The sequence below is a fragment of the Acomys russatus genome, chromosome 6 (genome assembly GCF_903995435.1).
Source record: "Acomys russatus chromosome 6, mAcoRus1.1, whole genome shotgun sequence".
In the NCBI taxonomy this organism is placed as follows: domain Eukaryota; kingdom Metazoa; phylum Chordata; class Mammalia; order Rodentia; family Muridae; genus Acomys; species Acomys russatus.
Genome location: NC_067142.1, coordinates 86,244,287 through 86,264,988, shown reverse-complemented (window position 1 = coordinate 86,264,988; position 20,702 = coordinate 86,244,287). Strand labels below are relative to the sequence as shown.

Sequence of the window (20,702 nt, the reverse complement as noted above, 5' to 3'; positions counted from 1 at the left end):
TGGCGCTGTGCTGTTTCGCCGACATGACCAGGCTTGTTATCACTGAGCACAGACAAGTGGGGTCAGAGACAAGGAAGAGCTGGTAAATCTCATCAGCTACCTGGGACACGCACTCAGTTCTAAGTAAAAACGCTTGTAGCTTTATTCTGAAACTGGCCAGAAGGCTTCAGCCCAAGCATTTCAGACTTAAAACCCCTGCAAGTATGGAAGTGGCCAGCAGGAAACAGAGTGGGTCAGCACCCTGGACAGCATCCACCACACCCTGTCAGAGAGACAGGAGCCCAGCTCCAGGGAACCAGACCCTTTGCTCCTCTCTCGGGGAGGGGTCATGCTGTCCATCTACATGCCAGTTCCAGACACCAGCAAGAAAAAAAATGAACAAATGAACAAGCAGGCGCTTAATTCCAGGACAGAAGCCGAGCAAAGAACTTCCTGGAAAAAGCAATACTTTCCCAGGAACTGAAGATGCTACTTCATGTTCACAAAGCAGGGGTAACAGAAAGCAGACAAGACTGACTGACCCTTTAGGCTCACGTTCACCATGTCAGAAAATATCACCTCTGAAAAGGTACCTCACCCAGCTTTCTTTACAGCCTCTGAATCCTCTCACTGATAAAGTCCTTTCCAAGCCTACTGTCTTAATTAAACAAACAGACTTTTGCCTGCTGATAACTGTGACTATATTTAGACTCAGAGAAATGCTTGCCGTGGGATGATGCCTCTGTGCTCAGTTTGGCCTCTGCCTGTCTGAGTATCTAGCTTAACTGTCTGCGGGTTTATTTCTCCTCTTCCATGCCTCGATTCTCAGTCCTGCACTCTGCAGAAGCTAAGTCCCCTAGGAGGGCTTCTGAGAGCTTTGCCTACAGTGGCCACTGATGCCCATCCTGTGCCCGCCATTATTTACCTGCTGGGGTTCATTTGCCGGTTACAGTAGCTGCCTCCTCTTCCCATTTATGCCTTCAAAAACCCCTCTCAGTTTAAATGATGATTAAAACATAATTTTCCTTATTAAAAAAGTCCTTTGACAGAAACACCCAAGCTTGAGAAAGCCAAGGGAGTGAGAAGGAAGGAAAGTGTGGACAACAAGTGCGTGAGGGGGAATTGTGGGGGAATTGTGAGCTCCAGAGGCTGAGATGGGAGGCAAGGCTGTCCCAAAACCAACACTGACAACGCTGCCCCCACCCCAGGTATTCCTGTAAGAGGCCAAGCTGCCACCTGCTGGGTCCTCTTTGTTGCTGGAATGAAAAGCAAAGCTGAGGAAGTCAGGGTTTATTTGGTCACAATCCATCACTGAGAGGAAGCTGGGGCAGGAACCATGGAAGAACTCTGCACCCTGGCTCACTCTCTGGTCTGCTCTCAGCTGTCTTACAAAGCCTAGGACCCCAAGACTAGGAATGTTACCATGCACAGTGGGCTAGGCCCTCATATACCAATCATCATGGGCTAACCTGGGTAATTCCTCAAGACTCCCTTAGATGACTCTAGGATGTGTGGACAGCTGGTACTGGCTGGGGCACCCTCATAAAACCTGAGTCTAAAAGGACCAGTTTCCACCTGCACAGATGACGCTCATCTGGTCTATCCTAGACTCTGATAGAAGGATCTGGGATTCTTTAAATGGCAGGGAGAGGGAAGGTGTTGTTGGTTCAATGGACAGACTTCCGACGAACCTGTCACCACAGAGGCTGGACAGTGGAGACAGGAAAGTAAGATCATCCCTAGAAATCTCTTTTTCATTTCAACTCGTGTTAGCATGGAGCTTACCAGCAAGGAGATGAAGGAATTCATTTTAATAAGCTGAAACACACTGGTACACATAGTAGACTCTGTGTGTATGGTACAGAAACATCCCCAAGGACGAGAGGAGGCAGGAGGCCCCGAGCCAGCAGTCCTACCCATCAGTCCTTCTGTGTACAGACAGAGGGCAAGTGTGGAAGGAGTGAGGTGGGGGAGCCAGCAGTCCTACCCATCAGTCCTTCCATGTACAGACAGAGGGCAAGTGTGGAAGGAGTGAGGTGGGGGAGCCAGCAGTCCTACCCATCAGTCCTTCTGTGTACAGACGGAGGTCAAGTGTGGAAGGAGTGAGGTGGGGGAACCACACCAATCATGACTGATAGCCAATCACAAGCCAAAATGGCACTATTCCCAAGCCATGTTCCCTCCCAGGAGCCTTCTGGAGATGGGTGTCACTGCTTCCCAGGCTCTCTGAGTTCCTCGTCTCAAGCCACCCTCCTGTGTTCACCAAGTCTCTAGGATGATAAGTATGTACCACACACTCTTCTTTCCTGGGAATCCGACTTCTGGCTGCAATTGGGCAATGCTGCAAAGACACAGCTAAGAGGAAGGAAGAGACACATGTGTGGGTGGGAGGCCCTTGCCGAAAGCCCTGAACCACAGAATGCACATCTCGGTGAAAGACCTAGCTCTGCTTTGGAACCAAAAGCTGCCAGTCAACAGACCTCCACTGCACAGCCAGCCAGGCTGCTTCTGTCCCCTGCCGTGAAGCCCAGCATCCTTTAATTTGACGGGTGTGGGGTGGACACGGAAGGAATTCATAGACTTGCACTGGGAAGTGCTCAGAAGAGCAGCAAGATTAAAGGCGGCTCAGTGGATGGGATTCCTAGCAGGAAAATCTTTCTGAATCTTCCCGAAACAAACTGATTAACGACACTGTTCCCAGGACTCTTGGAAGACAGACAGCGGGGGCAGCTGCCAGGGCTGAGTCAGCGTGTCACCTGCTGGAGCTGAGAGCAAGCTATGGCGCACACGCCGACGCCTTCCCAGAAGCACCAGGTCAGGCAAAGGCCAACAAAACAAAAGCAAGAACAAAAGCACATGGGACCAGACCTAGTCTCCCAGACTATGAAGGAATTATTCTATCTCTGGGAATGTGCCTGCAAAGAATTTCACCATATTTCTGGGAGTTTGAGAGGAATCAATCTCAGCAAAGGTGACCATTTGCTCAAGGTGACCTTGGCCACGGACAATGGTTTGCCCTGAAAGGGTCCTCACACTTTCACCAGGAGCCCTGTATGTTCACAGGTTGTCTTAGCTCACATGCTCTCTCAAAGCACTGAGGCTGACTGGTAACCTGCTGACTAAATATCTAAGCAGGCACAGACACTCCACAGCAGGAGCAGCCTTGGGGCTTGCTGGTTTGTCTCCAAAATGTCCTTCTCTCTGTTAGGCTCATGTTTAGAGCCAACATCCCATCGCAACCATCAGACACTCCTAGTTACTTTTTACTGTCTAAGTACCTAGTTGGCTATTTCTTGTCACCGGAGGGGCTGCACCTAGCTCCACTTGCCAGGAGCTGCGGCACCTACCGCTCTCCATGGTGTGGGTGGCCCACTGCTCAGGAGCCACGCAGCAGACTGTCCTGGAGCCTACGCTAAGGACCCAGGGTCCGGTCAGCTCTGCTCTTGTCTTTCCCCACTGCACCAGCAGCTTCTTCTCTGGCTGCCTTCTATGGGGTGTGCACGGGCAGCAGAGGGGCGTCCTCCACCAGAGCTCAGATCTGCAACGTATGCAGTGACAGTACCTCCCTGTGAGACAATGAAAGGTCTCCAGGGCCTACGCCTCCCCCTGACTGACCCTCAGCCTGGGCAAGGCTACTCTGTAACCTGGATGGCACTGCAGAATTTGTCCCAAAGCAAAGGCAGCGGCTCTGAAGGGTTGTCAGGTGCCAGAGTCACCACAGTGCCAACAAAGACATAGGCTGCTGTTCCTCACCTGAATCCAAGGTTCTAGCTTAACAAGCCAAGGTCCAGGGCCAGAATTTGCTTTTTTTATAAACTAAGGACCACACAGGAAGAACCACACCTGGTAGCTGAGGAGCAGAGAGCCGACCTGCCAACCAAGGTGAAAGGGCAGTTAATTTATGGGGCGGATGCCGCAGCAGACAAGTCGCTCTGAGAAGCAAATATTAAATAGGGATTGTTTATGTAGAATCTGTTGGAGTGCAGTGAAGGGGGAAAGGGGTGCAGTGGGTAAAAACGGATGCGAATTTATTGGGGCAGGGAACCCGAGAGCCCAGGAGGGCTGAGGAAATAATTTAGTGTGACTTCCCACCTTCTGGCATTTCTAGGATAGCAAAGATTTAAATAGTCTGCTTGATTTTTCTAAGCCTGGAAATTCTCATGTTTTCAAAACCCAACCTGTGTTTCCTAAACGTCACTGGAAAGATCTCTGACCAGGCATGACGGCTAAGAGATGGTGGTGGCAGACCTGAGTGCTGTCCGTCTGGAGTAAGGGAATGGCCAGCTGGCGGGGAGGGACTGGTCACCAGGGGTGTGTATTAAGGAGCGCCTCCCCATCTTCGAGGTAAGAGCCTCGACTGCTCAGGCCATTTCTGCCGCATGCACCCTGCCTCCCTCTGAGCGGAGCTGGACTGCCTACATCACGACCAGACGCTTCTTCCTCTGTAGCTGTCAATTTTAGAAGGATTTTCAAGGCGAACCCTGGGAACAGAGATGGACACAGAAGGAAAGCCATGGTGACTGGCTAACCAGAGCCTGCTTCTGGGAGAGACTCCGAGTGGTGGCACATGAACAGGGAGGAGGCGGGTGTGCCAGTTCCCCCACAATACAATACCCCGGGTCTAATCAGTGCTAGTGCTGATGATCATAGTGCAGAGACCACGGCCTTTAGGACTCTCATGGTTCCCAACTCTAGGAGTCCCTCCTCCATGCCTCCCTGTTCCATTCAAATAGCACCTATTGGGGTGTGCACACTTGCCTTGCCCCACTGTGCGTTGAGCAAGGCTCGGGATGTGCTTCTCACTAAGGCAGATCTAACAATGCACACACCCCCTTTATGCTCTTACTTAGCCCTCCTGACACTTGTTACAGTGAGGTGGGGTGTGGCTTTTCTCCTCTTGGATGAGGGAACTCGAGCTCTGGACACGGTTTGCTCAGGGTCATACAACGGCAACTGACCCCACAGCAACATGTGCCTTCATCCTCAGCCCTCATTTGGACCATCTGTGTGCCCCTGAAGACCTTTCCTGACAGTGCTGTTCCTCACTGGGATGGCCGCAGGCTACAACTTCATATTGTAGACTGTGAACCGCATAACCCTTCCTGGTCCCAGGCGGAGGACACACCAGGGTTTTCTGAAGAAGGGTACAAAGAAAGGGCATGTGTGGACTCTGCATGGCTTTGGGGGGCTCCTAGATCAGCAGCAGATGGACCACAGAGATGTTAAAAAGGTGTAATCAGCTTCCCAAGGATAAAGAGAGGGCTGGGGCGAGGGCGGGCGCTGGGCTTTAAGTAGAAACAGTTGTCCTTACTGAGCTGAGGGTAAGTGCCAATGTGACTTTAGCGAATGCGTCTATGCTGCGGGGCTCTGTTCCCCTGATGCTACTAGACTTAACAGCTATGTGGAGAGCTGCAGAGTGATGTGACTATGCGCTGGGCCATGTGCGTTCCTGCTGCTCTATACAGCAGCTGGATCGGGACTCCGGGTCTCAGGAAGCGGAGATTGAGCAAGGGCCACATGTCCTACATCCAGAGCTTTCCCTTCATTCTAGTTTCTGAGCTCAGAGTCAAGAGGGTCAAGAAAAAGGGAGCTTAAGAGCAAGTTAAGTGTCTTAAAGCCTTGTCCCATGAGTCAGTACCTGGGTGACAAAGGGCAGGGCTGGCATGTGTCACTGTGTTTACTGGGGATCTAATGAGCAGCTTCATTAACCGTGAAGACTTGGAGAGAAGATGAGTCCATGGGCACAAACAGTCAGCCTGTCTTCACGTGGAAATAAGCACTCTACCACAAGCAGCCTACATCACTCTTCTAACGGGGCCCTTCACCGTCCTTAGTCCACGAGTGACACATGTGAACATGACAGCGCTCTCCGAGACTATACAGCTTGGGGTTTTCCCAGTTCCGATTGCGCCATTCCATCATGGTAGGGAACCACACACAGTCACCCGACTGCACCCAGGGACATCATCTCAAGGACAGCACATGTGCGTCATTCGCCACTGAGACGCTCCTTGAGCAGGGGCCAGGGAGAAGCCAGCTTCACACCGAGTATGTGTGCTTGGCGGGAGGGCTGCGCCAGGCCCTGCAGCCTTGTGCTTCGACCTCTGCTCACCGTGTGGTTCCATCTTCACTCTTTAGCGGTGCAGCTTTGAGCACATGAAGCCGGGTCTTGAGGTGGGCATCGTGTGGGAGGGAGGCCCAGGAAGCCGCTCACTACAGGTTCCCATGCCTCAAATGCCTGCAGGATCTCGTGCAGGATGGCTGGGAGCGGGAGGGACATCTCTGAGCTCTCCTCAGCCATGAGCACATCTTCACACCCAGCACCAGTCATTAGAAAACAGCTGCACATCTCACAGCTGATAATCGGCTTCAGAGACTGAGAAAGAAACCTCCACTCCGAGGAGCAGTTACAGTTCTGCATCTAATACAGGGCTTCATACTGGAGAGAAACTTATTACTTGGAGCAGTAATAAAAGAACAGATTGAGAGAGACTGTTTTGGTAGAGCAAGCATTACATAATCCTAATAAGAACCTTGGCAAGCACGTTGTTCTACGGACATGCCCAGTAGTCAAGCCTGCTACCCCTCCCCGCAAAGAGACCCCGCTCTTCCTAACAAGGAGTCAGTGGGGCTGGACTAAGCTTTCTGACTACCTGCCCACCCTGTCTGGCTGGGCTGCATTACCCTGCTACCTCCTGTGTTACCTCTCTTGAGCAACTTCCTGGCTTAATTCTGAGCCTCTGGCCTGAATTCTTCACCAGGCCACAACCCACCTCTCCTAACTGTTCCACCTGCCAGCCTTTGCTCTTTGCTTTGTCCCACTATAATTATCCCTTTGTCCATCCAATTGTGGTAGCCATGCCTGGCCTCACCATGAAAACTCAGCCCTTGGAAATTTGTGGTCTCTGTCCCCACCAAATGCCAACAGAGTTCTTACTCTGCCCTTTCTTAAGAAGCTGAGCAGAACAGACCTTCAGTTCCTCCTTGGACCCATGAATGTGTGTGTGCCTTTGCATTTGGGTGTGACACTTCTATTTCCTCAGTGGTGTTCCTGATTTTTTTAATGTGAGGAACCAGAGGCTTGCGGACATGAGGTAGCTACATATGTAAGTCAGATCATGCACCCATGTCCCAGCTTCAGATCCCGGGGCCTTTCTGTTAGCTCTCCCTTCACCTGTGTGGCCGCAGCAAGGTGAGCAGCCCTGCCCGTCCTTATTCAGGGCCTGGACAGCCTCCCCATCAACACAGACATGGGGAGCTGCCTCCACCCCAGGCATTGTCAACTACTGTCTCAGTCTCTCACATGCACACATGTCAGCTAGGAGATCCCGATTCACCCAGCCAGGGCAGGCAGCAGGAGTCTGCATTTCTGACAGACACCAAGGGTGTGGGGCCTGCTGCATGACTGGCCCTCTGCAGAGTCCACTCTGTGCGACAGGACTGCAGGCACAGGCAGAGGAGAGGATGGGGAAATGTGCCCCACCAGGCACACAGGCTTGGCTCTCAGGAGCTGTAGGGCGGCAGGCCAATACACGAGGAGGGAAGAAAGGTAAAGGTGTGCAGGGTCAGCTGGCTGGAAAGCCTTTTCCTCCCCCGCTTCTGAGGTCCTAGGTGGAATTTGGAGATGTTTCCTATAGGAAGCCCTTTGAGTATCATCCACACTAGGTCAGAAAGGCCAGTCCACACCTGAGACTCAGATACATTTAAATCCCAGCAAGGCAAGCCCTGACAAGCTTGTTTGGGGAACAGGGGGGCAAAACTAGGCATAGTTTGGTTCTGGTGGAAACAGAGCCCAGGCGAGGCTTAGGAATTTGACCTTCCTTCCAAATCTTTAATTTTGTGAGCCAAGTCACAGGAAAGGAACCGCGGTCGTCCAACTGTAAAGTCTGCTGAGCTGTAGGCAGACTCTCGTTTTGCCTGGGATGGGATTATAGGGGAACCAGAGGATAGAGATAGGAATTGCAAGTCAAGCAGGGACAGGTGTGGAGGGGGTGCCAACTCATGATGGGGCTCAGAGGCCTTGTCTGGGGCCGCCTCACTATGGTGCTTGGATTTTCTGCTCTCTGGAGCAAACAGGATAGAAAGATTATTAGCACGCAAGGCTGGGGAAGACACACGAGTTCATTTAACTTCCCCATTTCTTAATTAACAAGGCTCAGCTCAGAATCTGCTCTAGGGGCAAACTTGGCTGACCTCAACTCCAGCCCATAGTCCAGGCAACAAGCGTTCAGGGCAAGAGAAACCACCTCCTCCCACAGGGAACTAAAGAGTGATCCTGGCTGGCCAGCAGCAGCCTTCTGGGCAGAGCCTTCCCGGAAGAGACACCTTGGAGAAGGGTGTGAGCAGAAAAGGGAATTAGAGCTGGCGCCTGAAGGCTAGACTGCGCCGTGACGGGACAGGCAAGGCCAAGCAGGTCACATGTGCAGAAGTAAGCTCACAGCAGGCTCTACCTGTCACAGCTCGGTGGGGCTGGGGCACAAAGCCACTTTCAACTGCAACTGGAAACATAAGTTTGCATGAGATCTCTGGGTCTGAGCTTTATTTATTTAGAAGCTGTCAGGAATTACAAAGTATCCAGAACAAGAAAATTATACGGAGCTCGAAAGCCGGACATAGATCGTTCTTAACCATCTGAAATAAGGCAAGTTCATGACTCTGGCCGTCTTATCACTCCTGCCACCCCTACCAGCAGGAGGTACCCTCAGTTCTGCGAATCCCTCTCTGAAACAGATGGCTCTTTGGGGTAGTAGGGAGACACTGCTCATGAGAAGCATGAGAAAAATGATATTTCACTCTGAGAGTTAAAGGAGCTAGTGATTAACCTAATGCTTAGACCCCATTCGAAAACCACCGAGGCAAAGAGTGCAGCTTCAGAAGACCACGGTCTGCACGGACAGACATTGTCTGTGCTGGCTTAAGGCCTTTGGAGAGGGCTGGGGGCAGAGGGAAAAGGAAGAGTAAGAAAGAGAAAGGCGGGGACTAGAGAGGAGGCATGCAGGAGACATGGTGACCTGCCCGCGAGAAGCCGGGGAAATACAGGGTGCACACACATACTAGAAGAGCCACGCAAGGCAGCTGTAAACTAAGACAGTAATGTGAGGCTGGAGGGTCAGATGGCACTGACAGCCCCGAGCCAGATGGCCCCACAGGCTGCCCTTGGCCAGAGCATGGGCAGCAGGGTCTGCTGTGGATGGGGGTTCAGGCACAGGGCTCCCCATTGTATCAGAGCAAGGCAGCCACCGTTGCCTCAGTCAAAGGCACAGGACTTTAAGTGTCCTATGTCAACTCTGAGAGGTTGCAGGTGATGACTTATTTTTAAGCTCCTTGAAGGCTCCTTGGTTTGAGAGGCCCTGGCCCTCAGTACCCCCTTCTGCCTAGTCCATTTTAAATATTAAAGGTTTTTCACAAAAGCCAGTGGTCTCGGATGGGAACATTCTGTCTCCATGAAGTGCACGACCACAGATTGCTAAGGACCGCATGGCGCTTTGCCAATCTTTACATCCCCCTAAAGCAAGGAGCAAAGCTTCTCTGGCCAAGCAGATTCCACAACACTAGTGACTCGCAGGGCCAGAGAGAGACAGTTGGGGGCACTGGCAGCCAGGAGGGCTGCATGCCTTCTCCGCCCTCCTCCCCTAGTGTAGCTTCTGGGATCATTCATTCATGGGGAACCATCACACACAGAGACACATACAGACACACAGAGACTCAAAGAGGCACACATACACACAGACACACACACACAGAAAGACAGAGACACACACAGAGAGATACACACACAGATATACAGAAAGACACACAGACACATATACAGACACAGAGAGAGATACACAGAAACACATATACACACACATGGATGCACACACACATACACACAGACACATACACACACACACACAGAAACACACACACACACACACAGAGATACACAGATATACAGAAAGACATACAGATACACAGACATACACAGGTACACAGACACATATACAGACACATACAGAGAGATACACAGAAACACACATACACATGCATGCACACACACACACACAGGCACACCACTACCTCCAGCAGCACGGCCCACAGGGAGGTCAGTGCACCTGGACAGCAAGCAACCTTGAAGCCGTAGGTGTGCAGGGCATGCACACAGAGGTGCAGATGGGGCCTGATTATGAGGAGGGAGGCAGCAGAGGCCGTGCTGTGATAACAGAGGTACTGCATAGGCCCACCACACTGTGACCCTCTGCATACAGAGCAGCCATCTGCATGGACTGGGGGGGGGGGGCATGAGGGAGCCCACAATGCCTCAAGGGAGGGGCTGTGCTGCTCCCGGCACAGAAAACAGCTCTGCTGGCAGGTTCACTGGGGTAGCGGAAACCTGCTGTTCGTGGACTCCACAGAGCTCTGCCGCCCATGGCCACAGATAATTGGGCCCCGCCTCCAGCACTAGTCAGCAGGCCAGCGCTGAATACATTCCTACTCAGGATCCAACCTGAGAGAGATGTCAGAGAGGAATTAGGAAGTGCTTAGCACAAAGTCCGGGATGAAGACCCTGGCAGCTCTCCAGCAGCCTCAGCTTGTGGCTCAACAGCCAAACCAAGCCACTGCCTGCTGTGCTCACCCGGCCAGGAGGGGAGGGGAGGGAGAACCCGGATCTGGCCTGCAATTCCTTCTCCTAGGCCAGCTCACAGTCTGGGGCTTGCGAAGGCGGCTGCCTCCCTGGGCAAGAAGTTCGGCTGTGCCAAACAGGCACAGCTTTGTCTCCTCCTAAAACAATATGTGCAAAACCCACTCACACTCCCAACCCCTCCGGGCTTGGGCATCTTTGCTTTTATTTCTCACACTCTCCACTTCTCCCCAGGCCAGTCTTTTCCTCAGGCCCTCCATTTCTGAAGAAAATGTTCTGTGTCCCTCCCACTGCCAACTGAATCGAGGCGAGGAACAGCACCCAGCACACTGCAGAAGCCGTGCGCCATTGCTCTATAATTTCTTTTATGAACTCAAGCTCAGGTAGGTTCCTCCACTGGCCAGGATCAGGGCCTGGGGGAAGGAAAGGCTGCCAGTGCACTGCTGCTGGCTGTGGGCTAGAGCCTTCTCTGTCAAGAGTTCCAACATCTGTTTCCTGTGTTCTCTCTTGACACACCTCCACCATCTGCCCCTCTTCCTGCTCATGGTAAGAACCCTGAGTTAGAGTACAATACCACACATCACCAACAGGAGGCGTCAGGTGTGGCCTGCGGCCAGCAGGATTTTAGACGCCATGTAGCATGAACATGTGACCTCTTTAAAAAAAATCTGTACTCCATGAACCAGCAGTTACCTCCCCATCTGGTCTTGGCATTTTGCAAGGAAGTGTGCTGGGAAATGCGGCAGCGCACATAAGCTGTCTGCACGGAGGTCTCTAAGGAATAAGGCACTGTCCTCAGCATGCTGCCTGAAGCAAAGGGGCTCTTTAAAATTTAACCTGTCTTGGAAAATATGCTTGCTCTCCTCACTATGCACAGCCCAGGAGCAGTTGTGTCGATGCAAAAGCCTTGGAAACCAATGGTTTGGGAGCTTCTGGGTTGCTGTAATATTGCCTCATGTCATGGGAATTGAAGAAGTCACGGGCAACTCACCCGGCCCCCTGGGGACCTTACTTCTCCATCCCGGCTGGCACATCTGTTCTACAGGGAAAGAAGCTAGCTCTGAAGGATGCCCTGCCCCAGAAACTGGAGCAGTTCCCACAGAATCTTCAGGCAACTTCTCCTTGGGCAAAAGCAGACAGGGAAAGATCTAGAAATGCACTGGAGACTGGGGTGGGTTGTGGGGACTGGCTAGGGGGTTGCCTCTGCAGACTTCTTTGAGTTTTTTTGTTTTGTTTGTTTTGTTTTTTGTTTTTTGAGACAGGGTCTCTCTGTGTGGCCCTGGCTGTTCTGGACTTACTTTGTAGACCAGGCTGGCCTTGAACTCACAGAGATCCGCCTGCCTCTGCCTCCCAAGTGTTGAGATTAAAGGAGTGCGCCACCGCACCTGGCCTTTCTTGAGTTCTTGTTGCTTAGCAAATCAATTTTATTGTTCTCGACCCACCATATCCAGACAAACACAGCCACTCAACCAGCCTCCCCTCCCTGAAGGGTCCAAGTTTCTCTCCAGGAGGGTAAACGGATGTGTCTCATCAGAACCCACACAAAGCTCCCTTCCCTCCCCCCCCTACCCCCTTGTGTCTCCACTGGCTCCCCTGGTTCGTGGTTGGCAAACTCTGCTGGCTTACAGGCTTCTTCCCACTCTGGGTCTCTGCTTGAGTCTTCAGGGTCCTGTCAAGCAGTCAACCTCCACTTAATCCAATTGTAAGCTGCCAGTCCTCTGGCCTCTCATGATGGCCAGAAGCAAACTGTATCCCTCAGTATTGCTGCCATAAAAGGTTTCTGTCACCTCCATATCAGTAGAACTGAGCCACAGGAAGGAGAAACTGACCAGGATCACCCAGCCTAGCTATGCTGCGCAGCTCAATGACACAGACTCAGCATCACGCCTGAGGCCCATCGCTGAGCAGCTCCTCCAGCACCAACGGCCACCAGGCGAGCCCCATGCACTGAGGTGCTGTTCAGGACCTGCTGTGCGCACAGAGCATCTCAGCAGAGAACAGGCATAGATGCTGCAGCCACCTCACAGCAAGGAAGGCCTATAGCCATAGCTGCTGTCTTGTGATTGATCGGAGACCCGTGTCACCACTTGCGAGAAAAACACCACAAGCGCCAGAGCCTAACCTTGGTCATTGCCAGATCAGTTCAGATTCCAACTCCAGTTAGCTCCTCAGCTCGGGCGCATGTTATTTACCCTGCAGGGCCTCTGTGTCCTTAGCACCTTAAGGAAATTATATCTAAGACTTTAGTGCACACTTGGCAGAGGACATAAGAAAGGGAGGCGATTATTATTTTTGTTGCTGGCTGAGATCTTGATATCTAGGGCCTCTGGGGCAGTAAAGAGTAGAGGAATATTATAGGATGCAGGAGCAAAGCTCCAGAGGGAGAAAGAAGGACAATTCTCTACAGATGGCGCCTTGCAGGCAAAGCTTTAAAGGCCCATGGCACAAGGAGGGAGGCGTGGCATTGATCAGTGGAAGTCTGTTTTCTTGTTGATGGCTTGACTGTTTGTTTGTTCAATTCCTAATGTTCTAAGTCAACTGGGCAGGCCAGAAAAATGGGTCAGTTAGACATGGCCCCTGTGAGACTTGTAGACAGGAAGGGAGACAGGCAGTAAGTCGTTAATTAGAACTATCGTGAGAGCTACGAAGAGGGGAGTGGTGCTTACTGGATACAACATGGCGTGCTTCCCCTAGACTGAGATGAAAGAGAAGCTGTGTGGAGCGAGGGTCCCCTGAGGGGTGAGAACTTTCACTCTAGAGGTCTAAACAAAGAATACAGCTGTCATGCAGCATCAGCAAGAAGAAACCAAAGCCAGCACAGTCTATAGTGAGACAAGTGACACGGTGACCAAGATATGGTGTGTACAGACACACAAGAGAGACAGCACATGACACCTGATGCAGGTGTTTGAGTCCCCTTGGAGGAGACAAGCTGGCTGATCATCTGATCTCTTCAAAGATGCTATGGAAGCCACATGGCAGCCTGGGCTCACATCATGAATCTCCACCTTATGGAGGTGCTAGATAAAATCTTCTGAGACTAGCTGGACAATCTAGAGGATGTGCTCAAAATCATAGAGAAAGATGTAAGAGCGAGCAGGAAGCACAAGCACACAGGAGTCGTGTCAGAAACACAGAACGCGCCTGGCTAATCGAGAAAGGAGCTCGCACCATCAGCCTCCTCAGGTTAACGCTTGTGGTCCAGCCCAGCACTGGCAGTCCACTCCTCAGAAGTGAGAGAGCTCAGGGCACCTACGGCAGGGAGAGGGGTGTGTGTGTGTGTGTGTGTGTGTGTGTGTGTGTGTGTGTGTGTGTGTGTGTGTGTGTGTGTGTGTGTGTATGGTTCCAGTTGCTTCTTGATGCTTCACAGGCAAGACTGAGGGCCAGCCACCATCCATTCCTACAGAGCTTACTTCTGGGTTATTAAGTTCCTTACTGGGACTCATTAACACACCTGAGAAAACATGGTTAAGATGTGCTGCTCCCCATAGAGGGCATGAGCCTTGGGCTCCTCTATACTAGGTCAGATCTTTTCCAATCTGTACAGCATGTCACATCATGTCCAGTCAGAGTTACGACTCAGGGCCACACCTCTTGATGCCCCTCCCCCACATGGTCTGGGTTGGAAGAAATTCTACCCATGATGCTGTTGGCAGCAGCACCCTTCCCGGAAGCTCTCTGATGACAGCTCTGTTTCTAAGGTGCTAACTGACGGTCCCAAGGTCCAGCTTTAGAAGGACCTGATGGAGAGATTCCTGGGTATTAGAATCGGGTTCCCCCATCTCTGACATCGTTTGCACTTTAGCAAAGTACAGGATGCTGGACTCCCTGCACAGCAATACCCTCGGCCACAACCAGCATCCATCTTACATCCTAGACCAGCTCCTTTCCTTCAGCACCAGTGAGAGCAACACACCCACTGATAGCTCGATGCAAAATGTCCCCCTAAGGGACATCATTGTATAAATGAACAAACCGGGGACCAGAAAGTCCAGGGAACTCCCCTACAGTTACTAAGCAGAGTAGAGCCTTGAATTCATGTACTATGACTACTGCATTCACGTATTTTAAAGACAGAACCAAAGGTTTATTTTCTTCAAAAAATTCACTGTATATTTTATTGTACTGTATATTATGCTATTTAAGGATATTTTCACGTAAGTATACACTGTATGTTGGACATATTATCCCATGTCCTCTTCCCTGTCCCTTTATCATTAGTGCCCTGGAAAGGCTTACTTCTATTTTCATGTCATGTATAGATGTATGACTTTATGTATTTATATAAAAGCTAGGAACCACTTTTCAGAGAATAATAGTTGTCTGAGATTGGCTTAAGAACGCCCACACTTTGAACAAGCACTCTCTACTGTCCTCACCTGGCTGCTCTGAGCACCTGTAGCTTACATTCCTACAGATGCTGGAAGGGAGGTGACAGGGTTGAACCCCACCATACACCATGTGTGAGGCAGTGTGTCCAGTCACCTCGTCCTACAGGACCATTTGGGGGAGGCGGTAAGAATCCACAGTCACTTTTGTTCGATGCTCAGTGCTCCTGCAGCTAGCAAGTGGCAGAGCACAGGCACGGAGGTGACAGTTCCTAAGTTAACGCTCAGCCCAGAACGTTGTCGCTGTTCCCTCAGAAGCAGAAGGCCCAGCTGACACTGGCCTCCCTTCTCCTTCCCCAGGACATGAGGGCACTCTCCCTGTTTGCTGGGGTCCCGCAAGAGCAGGACCCGAAAGAAAGACTGCACAGGTCCCCAGCACCACCTCCTGGTCCTGCTGAGGAGAGAGGAGGAGGCGGACTTTGATTTATATTTTGTTGTTTCACAAAAGATTACAGCTATGCCACTCTGTCATCAGTCCCCTTTCACCACCTCTAATCTCAGCACCATGATTTTATTATCCCTCTGGCTTGACAGTCTAATAGATGATTTTAATTTCGCAGAAGCCTTCACTTTTGTGGGATGACAAGGAGAGTGCTGGCTATGAAGAGATCATTTAAAAACTCAGGCTAGGACACACCAGCATTCAACAGGAAAATGCTGCTATTCCCAAGCACCTGGCTTTACAATCTTCCTTCTTAGCTTTCTAGCATTCCACACAAGAAGAAGGAATAGAGAGAGCTTCCCAACACCACCTAAAAGTAGAGCTCGCTACAGACTCTGAGGTTCTGAGCTTTCCTTCTGCTGAAGAGAATGCCTTTTGCTTAAAGTGGGCAGAAGGGTACACATGGCATTCAAGAACGTTCACCATGGCAACCTCTGCTTTAGACTGGTATCAGCTCCCTTCCAAACATGCCAGGTTGAGCCTTAATTATGATTTTTTTTTTAAAAAAAATCCCTCCTGGAATAAATTATCATGAGCAAACACTGCAAAAAAAAAAAAACAAAAAAAAAAAAAACAAAAAAAAAACCCTCGCATACACAATAATATTTGAAAAGAAAGGCCTATCCTCAGAGGATGAGAAGCACCCATCCAATTACCTGCATGCCAATTATCCCTGGCACTGGATGCCGGTAATTACCTAATTGCTTGTATGCTGGCATCCCTGAGTTGTGGTACATTTGATCCACTGTCCTAATGATCAATCCCTGAGCACCAAGGGGTGACAACCTCTTCCCCAGTCACTGGGATGTGGAGCCCACACAGATCATTAACCAAAGAAACCAATCCGCTCCTAAGGCTAGGGGACCAAGCATGACTTCAACCCTTCAAGCCTGGAAGTGGAGATGGGTGTGGGTGGTGGGGCAGGACCAGGACTAGTGTGGGCAGGGCGCTTCCCACAGGGTCAGGCTGCGGTTATTGTGTTGGGTTTTGAGCCCAGGCTGGCTCCAAACTCAGTCTATAGCTCCTTGAGTTTGCAATCCTTTTGCCTCTACCTCCCAAGTGCTGGAATTCTAGGCATGTGACACCATGGCCAGCTTTGCTGTGACATGTTAAGTTTTGTTTTCATATGCACATGATTGCCAATAACACTAACCAGGGACCCCTGTGTTTTCTCCTTTTTGTTGTTGTTTTATTTGAGACCAAACCTCACACTTGCCCTGTACCTCGGTCTAAACTTCCTGCTTCATCCTCCTTTCCAAGTGCTAGAATTACAGATGCGAGCCACTACATTGTAAATACTAGCTTCTTTTCATAGATGAAGGAGCACAGGTGCCCAAGAGTACCCAGCCAATCAGCAGGAACCATGAATTCAAATGGGACTTCAGCCCCAAAGCACCGATTTCCTAGGACTGTGCTCAGGCCAGCCTGATCCCCAGCACAGAGGCTAGACAGTAAGTCTTCGTATGCCTCCCCTCTAGTCTGGGGTCTGGTAGGTTTCACTGCTTCTGAGTTCACTGGTGGGAGCAAAGGTCATGGGAGATGCTTAGGAGACAGCCAGGCTATCCCCCAAGTCAACAGACCCAAAGAAAGTCAAAGGATGTCACCGTGAAAGGCCAAGTACCACTCCCCAGCCTCGGGGCACTACACCATTCGCCACAGGTGCACAGCCAGGTTCAGAATCGATCAGTCAGGTTCTGGGTGACCCTGGGAAGGGGCTTCTCTTCTGCAGAGCCTCCTGCTCTACTCCCTTGAGAAAACACAGTAACCTGGTAACACCACAGGCAGCTCTGGATTTCAGAGCTGACGTAAGTCAACACTGGGACCAAGCTGCTGCTCTCACCCTCCTGGAGTTGGTGATACCTTACTCTCGGCAGCACGAAAACTCTGCCTGCAGGAAGATGCTTGCAGAGCTATCACCCTAGCCAGCTCTGGGATGATGGTTCTACTCTCTTCCCTTCATTTCTCTCCGTAGGCTGCTCCACTCAGGAGAAACAAGGATGCTGGATTCTCCTCACTCCCTGGTGATGGGCCTATGGTCTCAACAAGGTTCTATGGCTGTGTTGGGGCCTATAGTCTCATCATAGATCTAGGGCTGTGTTGAGCGCTGCAGAGCATTCTGCAGAGCAGAAGCCCACTCTGTGAAAAGGCACAAGAGGATCATGGGTAGAGTATTACTGAAGAGGACACAGTACAAGTCAACTTCACCAAGAGTCCTGTGTCCTAGGCAGTGTTTGTAAGCACCCAGCAAGGTCTATCACTTAATCTCTTCCATTTTCAAGACAAGGAGGCTTCTTACTTGTCCGAAATTAAAGAAGACTTAAGCAGCAGAGGCAGGATCCAAATCAGTCTTATTTGTCTTAAAACTGACAAGCAAGAAACACTGAAGGTCAACGCTGACTGCCTCCAGGTCTGGGTCCACTTTGACTTTACACGACCTTGGAGGGCAGAATGACCTGACGAGTCCCCTCCTGGGATGGAAAAGCAGTTCTGACGCCTGCAGAATGTTTGTCCTCCTGGGCTGTGGGGTAAAGAGAACATGGAGGCCAGGGAAGCCAGGAGGCTCTAAAACCTTCTGCTCTGGAGATACTGTGGGGTCTAACTCTTTCATTTCCAGCCAGCTCTGTGCATTTCTGTAAAATGTCCTATCTGTGGCATGGGGATGGCAAGGACAAAGGAGAGAGATGGGCTGGCTGCTTGGGCACATTCTGGCTCAAAGTTTTTGCAGTGTGCTGGAGCAGGGCTGTGAAACGAAATGAGACAGCTCCCTAGACAGATGCTGATGGCACAGTGTCCTCAGAACTCTTAGCAAATAATTTGCTTGATTTTTGCCAAGCTGGAAACAGCCACAAAAATAACTTTACTTTGTCAGAAAAACACAGCTAGGAGGATAATTCATGCAACGTTCTCATCACTGGTGCCCTATGCAACCATGAATTAATTCACAGGACACAACGGGAGATGACAATGGTTGTGCTAAATGACAAGTCCCCTTTTCTAAGAACAGAACATCTCTTTATGTAAAGTCTGCCACCACAAGTCCCTTGGCTTTGTGCCCGACTTAGAGGCACTTGGGATGGGAGGAGAGTTTAGAGGTCAAGCAGCTTGACTCTTCATCAGATGCTTGGGTTCCTGCTATGAAGTGCCCAGCTGGGGGATTAAGGCATCCTAAACACCCTCAGGTCCACACACAGACCTCCACCTTCTTTTCTCTGGGGACCTGACACTTGTCACTCTGGGGACTGTCCACAACTTTGGCTCTTCCTCTGATCCAGAGCCATCCATCACTCTATATGCATAAAGCCAGTCTGACCTCTGAGGCATCATCGCCTTTTGTTGTTAACTTTTTTTTTAGACAGATTTACTTGATCCACAATTATTCCAAAATGATTACTCCTCCAAATAACTCAAACTGAGTCTTTTTTAGCCCATATCTCCAGCAATGCTGAAAGCTTATTATAATCAACTGGCTTTCACAGAAAAAAGGAATAAACCAAAAAATAGATTTTAGGAGAATCCACTTTGGCTAAAAGTGTCTTCATCAAGCGCCCCGTGTTCTCAGCCAGCAGACAAGAACGGACACCTCTCCAGCGGTGCCCGGCCCACCCTGGAAGTCACAAATCAAGGCGCTGCAGAACTTCTCTCTACCACCTTGTGCTGCATGATGAGGAAACAAGGCCAGCTCCTTCCCTGTGTCACTGCATGGCCTCAGGCCTCGGTACCTGGTTATGCCCTGAGGACGCGAGATGGTCTGCTGTTCCCAGGTCTCAGAGCTGGATGCCTAAGGCAGTGTCACCCGACGGGCTGGAGCAGGAAAAGTCCTGCTGGTCTTAACAAAGTCTTCAAGTGGGACCCAGGGTCAAGCTTGGCTTTCTTCCTGTGGCCTCTGCCAAGTGCGCTCCTGGTACCGACCTGCCCCGCCCCTTATGCCAGCCTGTCTTCAGCCTTTGACCCATTCCCTGGCCATGGCTTCTCTGACTCCCTCTTAGCTGCTGTCTCCTCCTCTTTGCTACACTTTGGGGGGTCATGACCACTGTATCAGCTTCATGAACTGCCACACCCCGTCCACCCAGCATTTCTGTTAGATTTGGGAGTCTTTGGTTTTCTTTCTCTGGTCCCATCCATCTGGCACCAGGAGAGACCTAATCCAGCAGTGAATCTTTCAGAGTCTGGATGGCCAGCAGGAGTCTGTCACCACGTGGCACAGACACTACGCTTGAAGAAGCACCTGCCATTCTCAGGGTGGCTGCTCAGAGCACAGGGTTGGGTGGGAGAGGGGAAGCTGTAGGCAGGGCTCAGGGGGCCTGATGTGGAGGGAAACAGCTTGAGTGAAGGCATTTTCTTTTCTTAAGACTCCGGCTAGGTACAAAATGTTCCCCAGACAGCCATCCCATGGCTTTCTTTGAGGAACTCTAGAAACATACTTCCATGTCTTTTTCATAAAGTGTCACTACCAGCCAGCTAGCTGGTGGCTTTACCCCGACTCCACAGGTCCCAGCCATCTGTGGATGCAGTAGATATTAGTCAGGTGGCTCTGTGTGGCTGTTCTATTGGCGAGAAGCCACGTTTTACACATCTTTTCACAATGCTGAAAGGTCCCTGTGGTGCTAGGAACTACAGCGCACAGACTGACACAGCAAAGGCCTCCACACAAGGCGGATCCATCTTCCAGTCCCAACATACTTGCTTTCATCTCCCCAGAACAACAAAAGCTCTAGAGAGTAAGTAATGAAGAGAGCTGGCTCAGAATGCTCTTTTCCACTTAAATAAAACACTAAAGGATTCTCCCAGCCCCAGCAATTATCCAAAGTGCACAGGGAAAAAAAGCATAAAAGAATCAAAGCCGCCGGCTCACCCTCTTCCTCAGGTTGTAGGTGAGAATCAGGTTCCGGGAGAAGGAATGGGAGAAGGCTGTGTAGAATTCTAGTACTTTCTGCAGGGCGTCCCTCTTGATCACATGCAGGTCGCAGTAGGTCAAGGCCCTAACATTAGCACAGGACTGCGCAAGAGTAGCTTCCTTCCAGAAAACATCTCCAAACACGTCTCCTTTTCCTGAAGAGAGAGAGTTGTCATGAGCATGGTGTCAGTCAGGAGGGATTTACAGCCATTGGCAGCCTGCAGGTTGGGCTCAGAAAAAAAAACAAACGGAATCATAATTTGAACCCTAATAACAAATATGCAATTTAAGAACCTTTAAGATAGCACATTGTGCATACTAATGTCATCCTCTGGCAAGGGTGATGCTGACCGCCCGTAAGCCATCACCCATCCTCAC

The 20,702-nt window shown here is 50.7% G+C and overlaps 1 protein-coding gene across 1 annotated transcript in view; it reads right to left on the bottom strand.

Moving 5' to 3' along the window:
- LOC127191176 (potassium voltage-gated channel subfamily H member 1-like) overlaps positions 1 to 20,702 on the bottom strand; it is a 116,830-nt gene that overhangs the window by 39,013 nt on the left and 57,115 nt on the right. The window contains exon 6 of the mRNA XM_051148382.1: positions 20,283 to 20,479. Coding sequence (XP_051004339.1) covers positions 20,283 to 20,479 — 197 coding nt within the window. The remainder of the gene's footprint in view (positions 1 to 20,282; positions 20,480 to 20,702) is intronic.